A 20,191-nucleotide genomic window follows, 5' to 3' on the forward strand; every position below is an offset into this window, starting at 1 on the left:
TAATACATTCTAGACTTATAGTTGGTGAAGAAGTCTTTACCAACATTACTTCAGTTATTGTAATCTGTTTTGTTTTTCAAGACAGATTTCTGTTTAGTCTGTAAATAGCTGTGTAGACCAGGTTGGCCTGAAACTTCAAGGTCTGCCTGCATCTTAAAGTACTGGGATTTAAGGCATGTGTGTCACCACTACCTGAAAGTTGTTAAAATCTTAAAGATAAAACAAAATTGAACACTTAACTAAAAAATATTAATAAAATTTAACAAATGACTTTGTCTTTGAAGTTAACTTGCCAAACCTGGCGGAGGTGTACCCTCTGATCCAGTTCTTTGACTAAATAATTTGATATGGATAATACACAAATTTTTTCATATAATTAGGAGTATTAATAATACAGAGCTTTTGCTTATTAGTTTGGTTTAATCAGATTGCAAAAGGCCAGTGGGTAGTCTTTGAATACTAGACTTAATTTCTTTATTTTTGTTACTATTTTGATATACTTTAGATCAATGCTGTCCAATGGAAATACAATACAAATCATGTTTACATAATTTAAAACTGTATTTCGCTTCACCCAGTGGCAGTCACTGTAAGGTTGAGAGCTTTACATTCTTTCCAGTTTTTTACACCTGATTTGTGTTTTTAAAAACCTATAGCACATACCAAATTGAAATTTGTGCCAGCCACATTTCAAGTATTTAAAAGCCACATGTAGCTGCCATGTCAGAACAATTTCAGATCCTGTTTTTTTCCCAAGCACGTGTTCTTTCACCATGGGGGGCCATGGTGAAATAGTGGCACTCTTCCCCACTATTCAGTGTTATGCCCTGTTTTGTCAATTGTGACAGTCTGATGTTCCCTGAAACAAATGGAGACGACTGACATATACCAAACATTTTTGATTGAGTTTGATTTCTTAGTCCAACTGGAGGCCTTCTGAAGATGTCATCGTGAACTTTGGGTTCCTTGCAGCTACAGTGAGCTTCATCAAGGGGGTGTTTAACCTTATTTGTATGAGCTGCACTAATTCTTTTCGGGTACCGGAATTTGTGTTCATTAATATCTGTGACACAGAACTTCATCAGGAGCAAACTAGACCAAGTTTAAAATGGGCCCGGTAGAATTAAGTGTAATGTTATACAACTGTATGAGATCTATGCTTCACAGATTCATACTGTTAGATAATGAAATCTGTACCAAATGGCGCATTAAGACACTCTTCACAGTTCTGCACTGAAGTTTGTGGATGTGTTGCTTTCAGTTTACCTGCTGTAAGCAGGTGTGTGCAGCACAGGAGTATGATCTGAAGATTATGACACTGACTGTAGTGGTGCATATACTGTGCTATCCAGAGGTCTCATCTTTATGCCACAAATAAATAAATAAATAAAAGTTTTACATCTTTGACAGCACTTGGGATCAGTGTAAATAAATGAAGGCACAGTAGTTAGTCTGCAGTGTGGCATCCCTGACGTCAGTCATTGGATTCATTTTAATTTTGATTATTATATGCTCCTATGGTATTTTTTCCTTCCTTTCCCTCACTGTTTCCTCCAGGGTCTTCCTTTTGTAAATCAGTTTGGCTTAGTGTTTCTGCTGCCTCAGCTTCTACTGCAGAGATCTCAGGTGTTACATGATGCTTTAATGTGTCTGTGAAAAAGTTCCAGTTCTTAGGTTTTTTGGGTTGGTTTGGTTTGGTTGAGCTATCTTTCGTGACTTTCCTGCAGCCCCATGTTCTTGTTCTGTTGTTGGCCCACTAAAGAAAGGTCTTACTGTTTTTCTACTCCTGGCTTTATTGTCCAGGGCATTGTGTCTCTTGCTTTTTTCTCTGTGGGGATGGAGTGATCCTATGGAGGCAACACCTGGAATTGAAGGCACAGAGCTGCTGGGGTGGTGAATGTGCTGAACCCCATAGCACTGAACTGGAGAAGGAGTGGTGGCCTGCAGGAGGGAGGCACTGAGCTGCCTTGAGCAGGCCTCTTTGGGCCTGTGCCTGCTTTGGAACTGCTTTCTAGTGCTTTTCACAGCTAGCTCTGTCATTGCGCAGAATTGGAGGCTGCATTCTATTTAGTGTTCTAGAGAGCTCCGGTGAACCCTATTACCTAGTATCCGGAATGGTGAGGTATGAGCAATGGAATTTAAACAGAAGGGAGAACAAGATGCTTTAAAGTAACTGCTTCGGTGTAGCTACTTGAGTAGTAGAGTCTGGGCTGAAGATCTGGCTGCCTTAGTAGCTCCAGTTCTCTCTGCCTGGATGAGAGACTATTCTGTTCTTTTGGTGGTCTAGTTAAGGAGAAAACCACACTGCTTGGAGTATTTGACCTTTACTACATGCCTCTTCTTACCTTTCTGAAATACAAAGGTAAATTCATAATTCATTTTCTTTCCTTTCTGATGGAAACAGACTATTTTTGATAGATAAAATCCTTTAATGCATATTGTGACTGATTAAAATTAATAAAATCAATCACTTTTATTGGTTTTATCAATTTCTTCTTGTATTTTCCTTCCTTAACTTAACATGTATGTTTGGCTTTAACTTAGCAAACAAATTGGCCCAGTGTTTTATTAGTGTAAAGCTACTCAACTCTGTGCAACTGCTCACCACCCTGCACATACTTACTCCCTTTGGACCCTTTATCCAGTAACATGAGCAAGTATCCTGTTTGCCACTTGGATGTTCTATGTTAGCATTCTTCCATTCCATAGCCTCCTGTGCCATCTCAGTTGCGCATTTTAAATGACTTTGCTGTAGAAATGAAAATGTGGGCTTTTTTGGCTTGATTAAATTAAATTATAAATTTTACTATATTTTCATTGCCAAAATACATGTTTTACCTAACATGGTGATAACATGCATGCATGAGGCAGGAGAATCAATAGTTTAAGGCCAGTCTGGGTTACATGTTAAGAAAGAAAGAATTTAAGTCTTTCTGTAAATCTCAAGTCACAACTGCAGGTTATTTGTTTTGTTTTTAACTCTTTGTTTACCTCTTTTTTAAAAATGTCCAGATTTTCTTAAAGAAACTTTGCTTACCTCATCACAGGCTTTATACTATAGAAACAGTTCTTTCAAGGCTTATGAGGTGAAATAGTGGGCGGGAGAGGAGGATCTATTCCACAGTGTGGCCCTCTGTGTCTCCGCTCCTCCCCCCATCTCTCTCAAGGTCCACACTCCCCCACCCCCATGTCTACTCCTGTCCTCTCCCTGTGTGTCTATATTCTTTCCCTCTTTCATACAAACACATGCCATTTAATCATTTATTTATTTCTATTAATTTAATTTTCTTTTTTTTTCTTCTTTTGTTTGAGAACTTTGGGAACTTTTTGGTAATTCTTATGACTTATTTTCAGAACCTGACAGTGGCTCTATACTGGTTAGTTATGGCTGAAGCATTTTGGTCACTGAGTTGGTAGTAAGGCCCATTTACAGGACTGGAGAAGTGTTTTTGTAGTTTTATTTATAATATTTTAAAATATTTACCCATATTTATTTAGTTCTGTTTCTTTTTAGACTTAGTAACAGCTAGATAATTTTTGTTTCTTGCTATCAAATATTATCTTCTTTGTTGCTGGTTTCATTATCTTAGTAAATTTTCTGTGTAATCTTCTTTCTCTCTCAACTTTATTTTTGCCCTGTTTTCCTTGACTTAATCCCTGTCATATTCTGCCATCTTCTTGTAGCATGACAATCTGGGACAGGGTTTCTCTCTGGAGACCAGGCTGACCGGATCATAGAAATCGGCCTGTCTATGCCTCCTCAGTGCTGAGATTAAAGTTGTGTGCCACTACTCATCAGCAAGATAGGTTCTTTAAATAGCACATACTCAGTATAAAGCTAGTACCAATTTAGCTGTTATGGTGTTTTTTTAATTGCTAGGGCTTGAATTTGGGGGATTTACACATGCCAGAGAGGCACTCTGCCACTACCATACACACCCTCATTGTATCAGAGTTTTCAATTGGGAGGTTAATTCTCTGAGCCACTTGATACTAATTTTTTTATGATACTAATTTTCAGAAGATTCTCTGTCATTTCTAGTTATAATCTCTTCATGTGTTTAACATTAGAAGGCCTACTGTGTGTGGCCTCACTGAGGGCAAGCAGATGTTCCTTTTAGGGCTCTAATCTAGAAGAGGTGCTTTCCTCTGTAACAGAGGAAAGATAATCCCCTAATCTTTGCTGTATGCCATTAATGAGATGGGTTTCTTTTCTTATTTTTTTAATTTTATTTTAAAAAACAAAGATAAAAGAACAAATTTTAAGCATTTTTGCATAAATGTATACGAATACTTTTTTGTCAGTGCTTGGCTTTTTTTTTTTTTTAACGTTTGATACTCTGCATTAAGGTCTTACTAGTTACAATGAGCAAAAAAGTACATGTAAAACAGGATGTAAACCGGAATTAGTCAACATTTTCTTGGTGTGTAAAGATTGAGCATAATGTTTTTTTTTGTTTTGTTTTGTTTTTTTTTTTTCCTTGAACTTCACACAGTCTGTGAGGTGTTTTTGGGGTAGTCCGAGCCCTCTGGGGTTAGCATCCCACTATCAGTGACTGCATATTGTGTCTGTTCTTTTGTGACTGGGTTATCTCACTCAGGATATTCTCTAGATGCAACCATTTTCTTAAGAATTTGGTTAAGTCATTGTTTCTGATAGCTGAGTAGTATTCCATTGTGTAAATGTACCACAATTTTTGTATCCATTCATCTACTGAAGGACATCTGTGTTCTTTCCAGCTTCTGGCTATTATAAATAGTGCTGCTATGAACATTGTGGTGCATGCATCTTTGTTGTATATTGGAGTGTCTCTGGGGTATATGCCCAGAAGTGGAATAGCTGGATCTTCAGGTAGTACTATCTCCAATTTTCTGAGGAATCGCCAGACTGATTTCCAGAGTGGTTGTATCAGTTTACAACCCCACCAACAGTGGAGAAGTGTTCCTCTTTCTCCACAACCTCGCCAGCATCTGCTGTCATCTGAGTTTTGGATCTTGGCCAATCTGACTGGTGTGAGGTGGAATCTCAGGGTTGTTTTGATTTGCATTTCCCTGATGGCTAAGGATGTTGAGCTCTTCCTTAGATGTTTCTCAGCCATTCGATATTCCTCAATTGAGAACTTTTGTTTAGCTCTGTACCCCATTTTTTAATAGGGTTGTTTGATTCTCTGGTGTCTAGCTTTTTGAGTTCTTTGTATACCTTGGATATTAGGCCTCTATCTGATGTGGAGTTGGTAAAGATCTTTTTCCATTCTGTTGGCTGCCGTTTTGTTTTCTTGACAGTGTCCTTAGCCTTACAGAAACTTTGCAATCTAATTAAGTCCCATTTGTTAATCTTTAACCTTAGAGCAGGAGCCATTGGTGTTTTGAGAAAGTAGGGAAAACCTTAGAACACATAGGCACAGGAGAAAATTTTCTTTTCTTATTTTTATGTAAGATTTTCTCTGCTTACAGTATACGTTTCTTTAAAAAGTTACTTGATAATTATTTTAAACGACAAGTTGGAAGCATCATGTACACTATTCAACCTGGATTGAGCTGTTTACATATTTGAGAAAAAAATGTTCTGTATTCTTTCTGATTGTCTGATTCTGTCTATACCTTTTTTTTTTTTTTTTTAACCATTTGATTGATATCTGCAAAGGAACTACATTATCCCATTTCAGTTTTTGACAATTAGGTTACCTACATAATGTCCTTTCAGCTTTCAATATTTCAGTATATAAGAATATTCTTGTTGGGCATGGTGTCTCCCAAATGAATATTTTCCCACAAACAGTATTTCTGTGACTCCAGAAACTTATAGTTGTTTATCTGTTTTAACTTCTATTTTACTTCTGCTGCATGAATTAATGTTGCATAAAGTACCCTCCTTTCTCAAGTAGGTTTCAGGTCCCATTGATATTAGAGATTCTTCTTGCTTTTTGGGTCTCTTTTGTTTGCTTACTTTAATCTGAAGATTTTTCTGAAGCCCTTGTCTTTTGGCATGGTCTGTTTTTTATTTTATTTTATTTTATTATTAATTTTTAAAGGCCCCTTACCCGACCTTCCCACCTGCAACATAGAAATGCCTTAATTTTTTTGTCTGTGTTAGTTCCTTGTGGTTAGGTTGCAGGAGTAGCAGGATGCATGCACACTTCTCATTCTCCATAGAAACTACCTGTTAGAATCTTCCACCCTTTGTGTTATTCTTCATATCCGATAACCCAACAGTAAGGACAGTAAGTCAGAAATACATTTTAAGATCGTATTTTGTTTTCTTCTCAGTGTTTTCTCCTAGGTTTTTAGCAGTCTGTTGGGAGCTCAGTCTTGCTTTTGTAGCTGTAGCTACTTCTTATTCCTTGAGCAGCTTTTCTCATTTCTTTCAAAGTCTGGACTATCGTTTTCACACATTAACATCATTTACATATGGAGGCTAATAAGATGCCTCAGAGGGTGAAGAAGCTTACTGCCAAACCTGATGAGCTTACTCTAGTAGGAGTGAGCTGAATCCTGCAGGATGTCTTCTAACTTCTGCACATGCATGCTGGTAAACGCATGTAAACATATACACATTTTATTTAATTGCCTTTTGGTTCAAAGTCTACTGTGGTTGATTCTTCAGACTGTCTTTTGTGTCTCTGCCTCTGGTCCTTTTGTTTGGCTTTTAACCAGATATTATAAACTCCTCTTAAATCTTTTGTGGCCCTGACCTGGAATTGTCCCTCTTCACTAAGCAGCCTCAATGGGGCAGTGAGTGCAGTGCTCTCCTTACTTCTTGAAGGTGCTCACCTTCTAAACCGTTGAGCAGACGAAGTTAGGAAGGGGCATGTGTGCACATATTTATGTGATTATAAGAATTTACTCACATGTCCATGTAATGGGGAGTACTACCCTTGTATAACTTGTGATACATTCTGTTTTCTTCTTTTGCAAAGATTTCCTTTTCACAGTAAAGATGCAGAATTTAAGATCATATATGTTTTCATTTAGTGTCTCAAGAAAAATGAGTATTTGGGATTTATTCCCCTTTTCATTCAGATTTTTTTTTAAATAATGTATAGGACTTTAACATTTTTTTTCCAAAAGTCAAAAATTTACCAAATGTCTACTGAGAGAATTGTCACTACTTTCTTCTTAGAACTTGTTTCCTGGTTCTCCTAATCTCTTGTAAGTAGCTAATGTCGTTGTTTTCCAGGCTTATACTTCGTTTTTTGTTTTCTTTCCCCTTTTTACACTAAAGGTACATTATAGACATTGTTTGCATATGCCCTTTTAATGTAAAATATTGGAACTTCTTCATATCAGTTCTTAGTAGTTTTTTAACACAGAAATATCAATTCAGAGATATTTTTAAAAGCATTTGCATTTCTGTGTTTTTATGCAGCAGTTTATTTGGCCAGTGCTCATGCTTTGATAGTTAAGAGGTTTCCAGTGTGTTAAAGCACAAATGCTCCAGGACTGTGTAACGTTGTACACATGTAGATGTTTGAATTGTTGAGGGAAATTGCTATATAAATTCTTAGAAGTAGAGCTACTATGTGTGTCTTCTTTTGATTTGTGCATGTTGCAGTGCGCCAAAACAGAGAGGGGCTGAGAGCATCTGTACTTGGAGGTTCTTTTTGTTTAGTCACTGCATGTTTGCCTCACATGGTAGTAGATGAGGTCTCAATGTACTTTCAATCTTCATCTCTTTTATGAGTAAACACTATCATTCCTTTATAATTATTTTTTCCTTTTTTATTATCTGGTCTGTTAGTATACATTTTGGCACTTTTGAGAGTTCTTCTTAGAGACAAACAGGCTATTATAATATATTGTTTGATGTACACATTTTTTCTTAATTTGTCAGTTTGTCTTTTGACTTGTAATAGTTCTTTTGGCCATGCAAAAGATTTTCTTTGAGACAGTTTCAGTGTGTAGTCCTGGCTGTTTCAGTTCCTAAGCTAACAAGGAATATATGGAATAATACAGCAGCAGCATTTGCCGTGTACAGTGATAAGACAAGCAATCATGTTTTTCAGAAGTTACTCCCTGGTCTGTCCCCTCCCTGTGTTAAAATGCTTTGAGAATTTTCTACAATGTATTTTAGTCATATTACTCCACTTCTCCAGTTCCTTCCGGATCCTCTCCGCTTCCCTGCACATCTAACCTTATGTTCTCTTTTAAGGGAGTAGAGTATATAGACTCTAACTTTTGCTGTTCCTAAGTTCTTGGACATATGGTCTTTCACTGGCATGCAGTCTGCTCCAGTGGATATACCACACTTGGCTTTCCATTTTACAGCTCTACATTTATTTACCCTGGTCTTCTGAATCTGGTGACTAAAATAGAGTCTTGTGTCTTTCTGATTTTTATTCTGGGTCAAACATACAGAAGTGTGCTCTGTTCTTTGAACTGTCAGTTCCTTAGATGTTTTTTTCTATACGTCAGGATACCTTTGCCCAACAAGGTTTATGTTTATTACACCTACTTCTCCAAGCCTGGGAAGAGGGGTCACAGATTTTAAGAGCTAGAGGCAGTAGACAGCTATAACAAGGTAACTTTTCCACATACAGCAGCTGTTGTGGAAAAGTTTGTTTTTTCCACATACAGCATGCACAAGACCTACCTGCAGGACATTAAGCCAGACAAAAAGCCCAGCATGAAACCCCTTCTACCCTAGCTGGGGAGCTATTGGCAATTGCAGACTTCAGGGAGAGGGAAAATCAGTTTTCTTTAGGGTTCTCTGCCCTGGTAGACTGACTGCTTCCTTATTTATATTTTATCCTTGAAATTTTGCTTGTTATGTTTGTGGTTTTTCTTTTACATGCTTGCTTTCCCGAGTGTCTTCAATCTCTATTTAAAACTTTCTCAAGGGTTTAGTGCAGTTTGTATGAGGTGAGCCACCATTTCAAGACAAATTGCCTTTTCAAATATAAATTGATGTGAAGAGTAATGAATAATCCATAAATGTTTTGTTCATTTACATCAGAACTGCAATTATAAATATATAGTAACTTTTTGTTTCTATTTTTCTTGGTCTAGAATTGCAGAATCTGCATAGAATGTGGTACTCGATCTAGTGCTCAGTGGCACCACAACTGTCTGATATGTGATACTTGTTATCAACAGCAGGATAATTTATGTCCTTTTTGTGGAAAGAGCTACCTTCCAGAATTTCAGAAAGACATGCTCCACTGTAATATGTGTAAGAGGTAAGAAGACATCGTCGCTCCATGTAACTTTGGTTCTTGTGAACATTTGCTCTACTGTATTGTTAAGCTTCCAGCCTTTTGTTGTCCATACAGTTCCTTTCCTAAAGTGCTGTTGTTATCAATCCCCCACCCCCACCCCTTTGAGCTAGAGAATCACTGTGGCCCAGATCTTGCTGTAGACTAAACTGGCCTCAGATTCTCGCTTCCCAAGTGTTGGGATTAAATGCATGTTTCACAACACTCAGCAAATTATTATTATTTTTAATGAATCTGATAGACATAAAGAAGCAAATAGGCAAAAGATAAGTTCAGGCAAGATCAGAAATGAGCACTGGAAGAAAAATTCAAGAGAAGGTATTTTAAAAAATAAGGAAGGAAAAATCTCAGATCACTGTGATTTTCATAAGTGTCATCTTCTTTTTGAAATCCTTTGGTGGTTTCTAACCCATATAGCCATCTTTTTCTCATCTTTAATCTCATCTTAACTATTCTCTTTTTTAAGAAATTGACTTCACTTCCCCAGGTACTAATTTGGCTTTAAATTAGAGGCTTTTATTTAAATATTCTTATCACTGCAGATGGGTTCACTTAGAATGTGACAAACCAACTGATCAAGAATTGGATTCTCAGCTCAAAGAAGAATACATCTGCACGTATTGTAAACACTTAGGGGCTGAGCTAGATCCCTTAGATCCAGGGAATGAAGTGGAGATGCCTGAACTACTACCCACAGGTGAGAGGGAGGGAAAGGGAGGTGGGGGAGAGAATGAGAATGTGTTTGTGTACTTTTTAAAGCAATATGTTGATTAGTTACCAACATATTGCTTCATTTATAATGAAGTTTTTGTATCAAATCCCATTGTATTTTTAATTTAACAGTATTCTCCTTCCTCTTTTGTCTTTTGTATTTGAAACGGTCTTATTGTGTAGACCATGTTAACCTTGAAATCACTGACCCACAAGTGCTTGGATAATAAATGGGTATTACACAACTTTAGGTATACACTTAAGGCCTGTGAAGCTTGTTTTAAATATTCACAAACTCAGACTTACATTGCTAAATAATATGCTTCTGATTAACAAGGCAAAATCTGAAGAAAAATAGTGCATTGCTGCTGAAAATTTATCATTAAAATAAGAGTATAGCTCTTGGTTTGGATATTAAAAGTGAAAAACTTACTTTGAGATAAAAAGAATTAATCATTTTTTGTTAAGATGATTCCAATGGAATGGAAATTGAAGACACTGAAGATGAAGTGGTATTTCTGGAGCAGACAGTTAATAAAGATGTCAGTGATCACCAGTCCAGACCTGGAATTGTTCCAGATGGTAAGACTATAATTTTGAAGAAAATGGGTAGTATGGAAATTGTTTAAAGAGGAACATTTTAAGGCCTGGAGATGTGACTCAGTTTTAGAATGGAGACTTTTAGGGAAAAAAAGTTATCTTTGGCAGAACTATATTTGTAGTATAGTTGTAATCTAGTCTTATTGATAAATATGTACTTTGTTTAAGGACCAAATAATTACATTAAACAGCAATTCACTGTATTCTTACAATTGTGAACTAAATTTATGAGGTATTTCTTGCAGAGATAATGGAAATTTTATTATCAGGTTATCTCAGTATTGCTATTGAGGGTATTTTGAAGATGTTTCAACTAAGTTTCTGCAATATTGATAATAACTTTACCGAACTTGTATAATTAGTAAAATTTCATATTTGTGGAAATTGCCTATTAAATTATGAGCTTTTATAGATGAAGTTTTATACTAAGTTACATACTTTGAATGTGAGTACATTGTAACCCTCTTCAGACACACCAGAAGGGGGCATCAGGCCCCAGTACAGATGGTTGTAAGCCACCATGTGGTTGCTGGGAATTGAACTCAGGACCTCTGGAAGAGCAGTCAGTGCTCTAACCACTGACCCATCTCTCCAGCCCTACTTTATACAGATTTAACTGGAGAAAATAAGTTATATTAGATTTGTAGTACATGAACAGATTTCTAATTGTATCCAAATTGTACAACTGACTAATATAATAACTTTTGTACTCATTTTGGAAAATGGCATTTTATAGTAAAACTCATTTTCATTTACTATATAGACAGCAGTTGACTTCTTACTTAAAGGTTCCATAATATGTTATTTGTTGCTAGCAGTTGAAGTGTGCACTGAAGAGCCCCAGAAAAGCAATCCACTAGAAAGCCCTGACACAGTTGGTCTCATTACTTCTGGTAAGCTATATGTTCAATTTGTCTCATTTAATTGGATTACAAGATAATTGCCACATAATTTTTTTCAAATGGAATGATGATGACCAGGTTGTCTGAAGGGTTTGTGGTTGTTTTGCACGTTCACTATAACTGATCTATCACTTGACTTTTTTTTTTTTTTTTTTTTTTTACCCTCGTTCATAGCTTTTTCATTGGAGCAGGAATAAAAAGTGAGGTTTCATTTTGACATCAGACAACATATTAGCTGTAATCATTGATTTTAAAATAATAAATGAAGAATTTAGTGTCTTCATTGATATAGCCTCAGTGGCATTTCAGTGATAATAGAATAGTCAAGATTAGTATTTAAGATAGTGATAATGAGGATAAACAAGGATTATAATCCAGGATGTGTCTTGGATATGTTAACGTATGTAGATAATAAAGGAATCCTCAGTATGGTGTGGTTAGAAAACCTATCAGAAATCAGAAGCAGTGTCACAATGTATCTTTGTTCTAAACTAGTTTCCCTTTGAAATGTTTGGCACTTTACTTAGTATCATTGATTTTGTTTTTAACTAGCTTTAAAAAGTTTAGCTTTGCATACATAATTTTTAGTTTGCGGATGGTAAATTATAAATGTGTCACATGGATATAATAGAAATATATTAGTAGTTGAGTTTCTTGTTTTTGTTTTGCTTTGTTTTTAACCAGAAATTACTTACTTTAAGTATCTTACTAAGCCATATTTTTAAAAGGTCCACAATTTATTTTAATTCACAAATCTTTTGGAATTTTTTGCTTTAATTACTTCAATAATTTTGTTTCTTGAGTACCTTCAAAGTTGTAGTTAATCCTGTTTATGGTTAGACATTTTTCAATTTGCATTTAAATTAATGTCATCCATATTCTAAATTTTGTAGAATCATCTGACAATAAAATGAATACTGATTTGGCAAATGAGATTTCTCATGAAGTTGATACTGAAAAAATGGAAACCCTTTATAAAGGGGGGCATGTTTGTGAGGAAGATCAAAACGAAGACAGAATGGAAGTGACAGAAAACATTGAAGTTCTTCCACACCAAACCATTGTGCCACAAGAGGAACTGCTGCTGTCAGAGGATTCTGAGGTGGCATCTAAAGAACCAAGCCCCACAAAATCAGCTACTGAATCTACTGCACCAGAAGCCTTACTGTCCCCATACAATGAAAGCTCCTTATCTTGTAAGGAGCCGTTGGTGATAGAGAGAGTACAAGAAGAAATGGAACAGAAGGAAAATTCTGAATTCTCCACTGGGTGTGTGAATTTTGAAATGACTCTTGCTGTTGACAGTTGTGTCAAAGATAGTTCATGCCAAGGAGACAAATCTGTAGAGTTACCAGCTGAGGAAGAATCACCATTCTCATTAGGAACTGACCTGAGCAAGGCAGATGTGTCTTCCTCCTCCACACTTTGTCCAGACTTGCCTTCATGCAACATGCTGCACGGTTACCCTTCAGCTTTCCACTCCGCTGCTGGAAGCATCATGCCAACAACATACATCTCAGTCACTCCAAAAATTGGCATGGGTAAACCAGCTATTACCAAAAGAAAATTTTCTCCTGGTAGACCCCGGTCCAAACAGGTAGGGTGATGTTAATGATGACAGAAAAGATACTATAGCAGTCATTTAACATGGGAAGGATACATTTAGCTTTGGCTGAGAAGGCAACGTTTCATCCCTAGAACTCAGTTTCTGTTTTGGGAGGAGTGGGTTATTTAAAAAAATGCTCATAACTGAGAATGAATTTATTAAACTCCAGGATATTAAAAAATGATCTATTTGATTATAGTACCTATAGAAATTACCTTAAAGATGTTTTTAGTTCCAAAGTAATCTTAGAATTTTAAAAGCATATTATTACATGTTAACTACACAAGTGGAAATTTTATGCTGAACAGTTTCTCATTCTGAAGTTTGTTTCTGTGTATAAATGCTGTATCTTTTGTAAGATTATTTTTCAAGATAGGATTTACTTTAGTAATTTTAAATAAAACAGTCTTAAAATGTGCTGCTATTCTACAGCATGGATGGGGCACACCTCTTGAATGTGTTGGGTGGGCATCGGACCTGGAATGCATACAGTGTGCTTCCAGTGATCTTACCATAAGGCTTAGGCCCTTATGGATTGACCATCTGACTCTGAGCCTTCCCTGTGCTGGGATTCTAAGCTGCTTCTCTTTGTTCTTAAGTAATATAGATTCTATATTTTAGGGGTGAATTACAGTTCTTTCTAAGTAGATTAAAGTGAGACTAACTACTAAAATTAAGATAATGCTGCTTTGAATTATTTATTGTTCTCCACAATGGCTGCTTTCTGATATCAAACAGTAGATATGAATTTAGTTTGTAGTATTTGCCTGGAATTGTAAGCCCTATGATTTAAATTGCTTCCAGTAATTATTTGACTTTTCAGTAGTGGTAATATATTAATTTTAAACAATTAACTTCGAAGCTGTAAAGATGCCATAAAAAATCTGTTTAAATAGACTAATTTGTCTCCTGAATAAATCCTATGTATTTTTATTCTCTAAATTACACCAAAGGCAAAGGGACTAGTTCTTGCTTTATGGGAAAGGCATTTTCGATGTTAGGTCAGAGGGTGCCAGTGATCAAACTCAGGACATTGTGCTTGGTGGACTCCCTCCCTCCCTCAACTCCGTGTGCAAATGTGTGTGTGTCTGTGTCCCTGTCCCTGTCCTCCCTTAAATATGTTCTTTGACATTTGGCTTCTGTTATCCCATGAGGCTTTTTTCCTTCACAAACTTCCTTCCCCCTCCCATCTTCACATTGTTTTGTAAAGTTAGCTGTATAACAATTACTAGTTCTCTGTCTCAACAAATGTTAGAAAAAGAAATTATAACTTCCCATTCACTTTTGGTTCCTGTGGTTTTGCATCTTATTAAGCTGCTGCATTATAAATGTTTTGTTTTGAGAGGAAGTCTGACTATTGCACATCCTCATATTCCATCTTTAACCTAAAGATTGATGGGATTACAGATGTGAATCTCCAAGATTATGTAATCTCCACCTTAGGCTGACTGACTAAAACAGCCTCTGAGGCTCAAGTTTGATCTTAAACTTGGAAGTGGAGTCCTGAGTTAGAGATAGAGGTTTGCTTTCTTTCCCTATGATGCTTTGTTTGCTTATTTTGTAATGTGTTGAGCAGAATACTATGGGGAAAGATTTTTAAAAAGCTGTGGGAATTAGAATGAACAGGTTTTAATTGGTCAAATCTTTTCTTTTTTTTTTTTAACCTTTCAGCTTGTTTCAAGTTTTGCATTCCATGGTTCTTTGTCTGGTATTTCTTTTCTTATTTTTCTTATTTTTTTAAAAATTGCTTCTTGATTCAGGATCTTTCTATATAGCCATAGCTGCTCTTGAGCTTGGGATTATCCTGTCCTGCCTCTGCTTCCTGAGTTTTGGGATTATAGGCATGTACTACCACTTGTCTGTTCTAGTTTATAAATTCTGAAATAACAGTAATCTTAAATCATCTTTTAAAAATTTTAAAATTGAATACGATCTATATTCTTGTGCCCTATAATAATATTCTTATTAAAACTCATTAGGCAAATTCTCAAGCTTTTATTATTTAAATTCTTCATAGCAGCCAAGTAGTTTTCTGATTATTACTGTATTGACATCCAGATTTTCTTGGTTTAGAAAGCTCTTTAATTTGTTCATCCATGTTATATGAAATGTAAATACTTTTTGAAATGGGATACAATTTTGGCATCGAAGCTAACCAAAACTATGATGAATAAAACATAATCACCAGACAATTTTTATTTATAGAATTTTTAATGCTATTTTTATCTTGGAGTGCTACTTTTTATGATAATTTGTAGTAGGTATGTAATGCTAAAAGATCAAAAAGAACTTAAGGTGTGCATTAAGGAGCTATCCTTAGTGGAGGCAGTGAGAACTAGGCTGAGCTATATCTTGCCTATACTTCTCCACTAGATAGAATGATAGGGTGCAGAGCATGTCAGGGATGCAATGAGAGAAGCCTACAGATCCACTAAGGAAGACTGGCTCACTCATGGTGCTAGGGGAAGGCCTTCTGACAAGGAAATACCCAAGGTCTTACCTGAAGGGTTAGAAGTAGCCATCCAATTTTTTAAAGATTGGAAAGGGGAAGTAGTTGTGTCAGTTGGGCCCTGACTGTTTATAGTACAGTATGCTTGAAGGGCAGTAAGAAGCCAGGGCAGGAAGAATGCACAGATGAGGAGAAATATATATATGGCATGGAGGGAAAGGAGCAGCTGGAAAGGTTTGCCTTTTAAGTGACTTGAGGTACAATCAGAGGGTTCAAATAGGTTAGTTCCTTATTTGGTAAGAGTTATATTTCTTAGATTGAATCTAGCTGCTGGGTAGAGAAAGTCTTGAGGAGACTCTAACAGGGTAGAAGGAAGCAGAAATACCTGACTATTAAAGCACATGGCACACAGGACAGTAGAAGGCAAAAGTGCTGAGGGGAGTGTAATGGCCAGAGACAAATGATAACAATTCTGAGTTTGCTGATGATTTGTGTGGAAGGGTTGATAGAAAACAGATCAAAAGGGCCGAGAATAATTTTTTTGACCAGACTAGATGCCATTATAAAAATGAGAAAGAGTAACAAACAAACCCAACTATGGAAGAGATTTTAGATGTGCTACATGTAAGAGGCTGTGTTAGTTAACTTTTGTTTTGAGAAGGCACCATGACCAAGGCAATTTATAGAAGAAAGGGTTTATTTGAAGCCTGTAGTTTCAGTGGCTTAGAATCTTTGAGCATCATGGTTGAGAACATATGAGCAGTAGGCAGGTATGGCACTGGGGCAGTAGCTGAATGCTCACATCTTAATCCACAAGCTGAGTCAGAGAGAGCATACTGGAAATGGTGCAAATCTTTTTAAAATTCAAACCTCATACCCCAGTGACATACCTCCTCCAGTGACACACCCTCCTCCTTCAAGGTCATATTTCCCAAGCCCTTTAACCAACTGGATACCAAATGCTCAGACCTAAGTCTCTGGGCCTTCAGGAGTCATTCTTACTCAGACCCCCATAGAGGTTTACTTATTTATTTTTAACAAGATTAATGTATTAAGGAAATTAAATACTTCCTTGGAGATGTTAGAAAAAATTAGAACTAGAAATTGAATGTAGAACTGTTTCCAATATGACATTTCAAACTTTCACTGTAAATAGTGTTTAGGATTTGGGCTTCAACTCCTAGGAAAACTGAGGGCTTTAGGAGTCAATGAGGAAGAAGTTGAATAGGAAATGGAGAGAAATAATCATGGAGGTAATAGTACTAATCTTACTATTACCAGATCAGTAGAACTGTCTTGAGTGGAATGAGACTGGAGAATGAACTTAGAGCAACATAGAGGTTACTAAGGCCCCTTGACTAATGCAGGAATGGTGGCACAGGCACGTGCCTTGGGAAGTTCTGGAGTGAGCAGCAGTGATTGGCTGTGGTATGATGAGAAGTGCTATGTCCCTGTTAACTGAGCCTGGGTAAAGTGTGGTTAGGGAAGTGATGGAAGTAAGACTCATCCAAGACAATAAAACATAGAGAAAGTGCTGGTGACGGGTTGCTGGCCCTAAGACTGCTTAGTTTTAGTTAGAAGTACAATTAGTTTTTCCTTTGTTTCTTATCTTTTTATTCCCTCTAAACTTCATTAACTATCTCTTTATTGTGAGTTGGTGTTCATGCTCTTATTTTTGGTTATTTAAATTGCTGATTGCATTTTCATTATTACTGGTATTCTTACTAGTTTGATAATGTTGTAGAAACATGGTAAGTACAATATATCTTGTTTTAAGATTTTGTCATTTAATTGGTAAAGTAATCATACGAATTCTTAAATTGCCTTATTCAAAATAGGGTCTTTGTTGTTTGATATTTCTTAGGTTTTCCTTTAAACTATTACCTTGGTGGAATAAACATTTTTCTTGCTCTTCAGTAGCTTAATCAGATTAGCTGAGATTGCTAGGTGTGGTTATTTGGAAGTGAAATGCCTTCATTTTATTTTAACTAATGAGACATTGGTTCTTGTATATTAGGTGCCTTAGTCATTTTAATTTGCAAATTTAGGACAATTTGCTTTAATATATCTCTTATCTATTTAAATTAATTCCTTGGGCATTCTTACATGTCATTCCCATCAAGAAAAATCATCCAATGTCTGTGCACTCATCTGAGCATGTATTTTAGTGTGCTGGCTGAGTGTTTACACTAATGAATGCAACACTCTCTTAAGGTTGTCCCTTTCTCTGTTTTGGTGTAGGCATACTTGTTAGATGAGTATAATCCCTGAATGTTTTCTTTAGTGCTAATTCTTAGACTGTGACTGACTTTTACATTTATTTTTGTACTGTTATGTCAGTATATGAGTAATGCTATATAAACCTTGACTTTTATTTTGCTTTATTGTATGATATTTCTACTTAATATTCAATGTAAATTATACTTACAAACATTTGAGTTAAAGTCACTTTAGGTGATAAGTTTATTTTCCCAAACTTAAAGCAATTTGTCCTGATTTTTCATACGTTTGCATTTGTTTTTGCCGTCCTAAAATTCCTTAGTTGCTGGCTTTGATCTTTTATGTTGCTGAGTTTTATACATCTATTTTCTCACCTGCCATATCCTAGGGGGCTTGGAGTAACCATAATACAGTGAGCCCACCTTCCTGGTCCCCAGACATTTCAGAAGGCCGGGAAATTTTTAAACCCAGGCAGCTTTCTGGCAGTGCCATTTGGAGCATCAAAGTGGTAAATAAAATTGCATTTACATTCATGTATCATTTCTTTCTGGTTTGTTTTGTTCTATTGGATGTTAAGAATTAAACCTTTTTTCCCCTAGATTCAGCTTCCAGAGCCACTTTTTAAATTTCAAAACTTGCTTAATAACATTTTTCACTTTTAAAGTGAACTTAAATTGTAGTATTTGAAGATACATTTTTAATGCCTCTTTGTCAAAATGATTTTTTTGTTGTTATTGTTATAAATATTTCTTCCAAGGGAAAATTCTTGTCACATAGAACAAGGTGTAATTTGGGACTTGCTCATTTATGATATCACAAATTGAATTGATTACATACAGACAGAGGAAATGTGCTCATTGTCAGAAAGCTTCATTGTACATGTTCACCTCATAGTCACGGAGAGTTCCCATGTCGTGTGCTGATGATGCTCTCTTAGTTCTTGATGTTATGGAGTGTGATATACTTTGAAGCAGAGAAAGTTCAAAAACTAATCATTTCAAAAATCAGAATACTTTATTGACTAAAGAAGGTAATTTCCCTTATCCTCTGTATTTAGTTGTTTCTAGAATAGAGCTATTTAAGTTAGACTAGTGAAAGATTTCAGAAGACATTCAGAGTCTATTTTTTAAATTTCTATTAAAATTGGAAAGCCACATTTATGCTTATCCAGATAACTGTAATCATCCAAGGTACTGTGGCATAATTTTAGTTGGTTCATTTTAATTTGTTGATTGATTAGAGATTGGTCTCATTATGTAGCCCAGCCTGGCCTTGAATTCCATCCAAATCCTTCTGCCTTAGACTCTCAAGTGCTGGGATTACAGCCACCTGCCACCATACCATATTTAAGAGAATAAACCACGATATTTAAAAATGCTTTTGTAACAAATCCTGCCAATTTTCACTTACTTTTAGTCTGTACCAGTGGATGTTAGGGGAAATGAACTGAGAGATTATCGTAATGCTAATTTTTAATTACAGCTTTAACTCTTCCCCACTCTGGCCCCTGCCATAAGCCACCTTCATTCCTATTGAAAACAACTTGTCCAGTGCAGTCTACCTCATCTATCCTTTGTTCAGAGCTGAGGATGCTCAAGGGACCTAAAGAACAGGGTAAAGTACAAGGAGAGGCAGCTTAGAGCTGGAAGGTGTTGGTACTGAAGGGGAAACTTAAATCCCTCCCACTTAGTCATGTGATATCTTAGTCTCCCAACTTAAACATAGTGCTTTGACCCTGAGCCTGTTCAGCTCAATGGGAAGTGGATTCAGTTTATGAAATGGATGAAGGCCATCAGGTAAAAACATGGCTTATTTTTTCATTTAAGGAACAAAAATATTTTCCCTTACTTCTTCTAAGTAGTTTTTTAAGATGCTTTTAAAATGAGAACTTTTTCCAGACAGAAATGTATAATTCTAAGGAAGAACAAGGTGGTGTCAGGGTTCTAATGTTGGTTGGTGCTTACAGCTTAAGGTCTCAGGAAACTTAACCTGTTTTCCTGAAGAACTTTTTCTTATGTTAGTGAAGATATAGATAAATTATTCCCATTTCAAACATTTTTATGATTCATTATTTTGTCTTTATGCCAATTTATTAAGATCTTTAAGTAATATTAAATACTATGTTAAAATAAATTAGAGATGCTCAAGTCATACGAGAGCTATTGGATAAAAAATTATACTGATTTTATTTTTATAATACAAAGAATACCACTCCAGGGTAGTAAAAATAAATGCTGCTACCTTGTAATATTTTAGAATAGTGACTAAAAGCCAAGGATGGTAAGCCACTTGCTAGCCAAGTGACCCTGAAGAAGTCACTGACACCTTTTATCCCCAGAACAGTTATCCCTAAAGTGGAGATATCCTGAGGTTTGTTGAGGAAATACTGCTCAAATCAGTGCATACTAAGTGTCCAGTAAATGTTCCTGTTACTCTCATCTCCCAGAATATAGTTTTTCTTGATACCTACTTTGTACTGAAGAGAGTCTGT

General features: G+C 36.1%; 1 protein-coding gene across 1 annotated transcript in view; it reads left to right on the forward strand.

Moving 5' to 3' along the window:
* KMT2C (lysine methyltransferase 2C) overlaps positions 1–20,191 on the forward strand; it is a gene marked incomplete at its 5' end in the record, with an annotated part of 192,527 nt that overhangs the window by 87,213 nt on the left and 85,123 nt on the right. Inside the window, 6 exons of the mRNA XM_080936200.1 lie at positions 9,007–9,176; positions 9,755–9,909; positions 10,392–10,505; positions 11,339–11,416; positions 12,319–13,022; positions 18,089–18,208. Coding sequence (XP_080792326.1) covers positions 9,007–9,176; positions 9,755–9,909; positions 10,392–10,505; positions 11,339–11,416; positions 12,319–13,022; positions 18,089–18,208 — 1,341 coding nt within the window. The remainder of the gene's footprint in view (positions 1–9,006; positions 9,177–9,754; positions 9,910–10,391; positions 10,506–11,338; positions 11,417–12,318; positions 13,023–18,088; positions 18,209–20,191) is intronic.

Source organism: Micromys minutus (assembly GCF_963924665.1).
Source record: "Micromys minutus genome assembly, chromosome: 23".
NCBI lineage: Eukaryota > Metazoa > Chordata > Mammalia > Rodentia > Muridae > Micromys > Micromys minutus.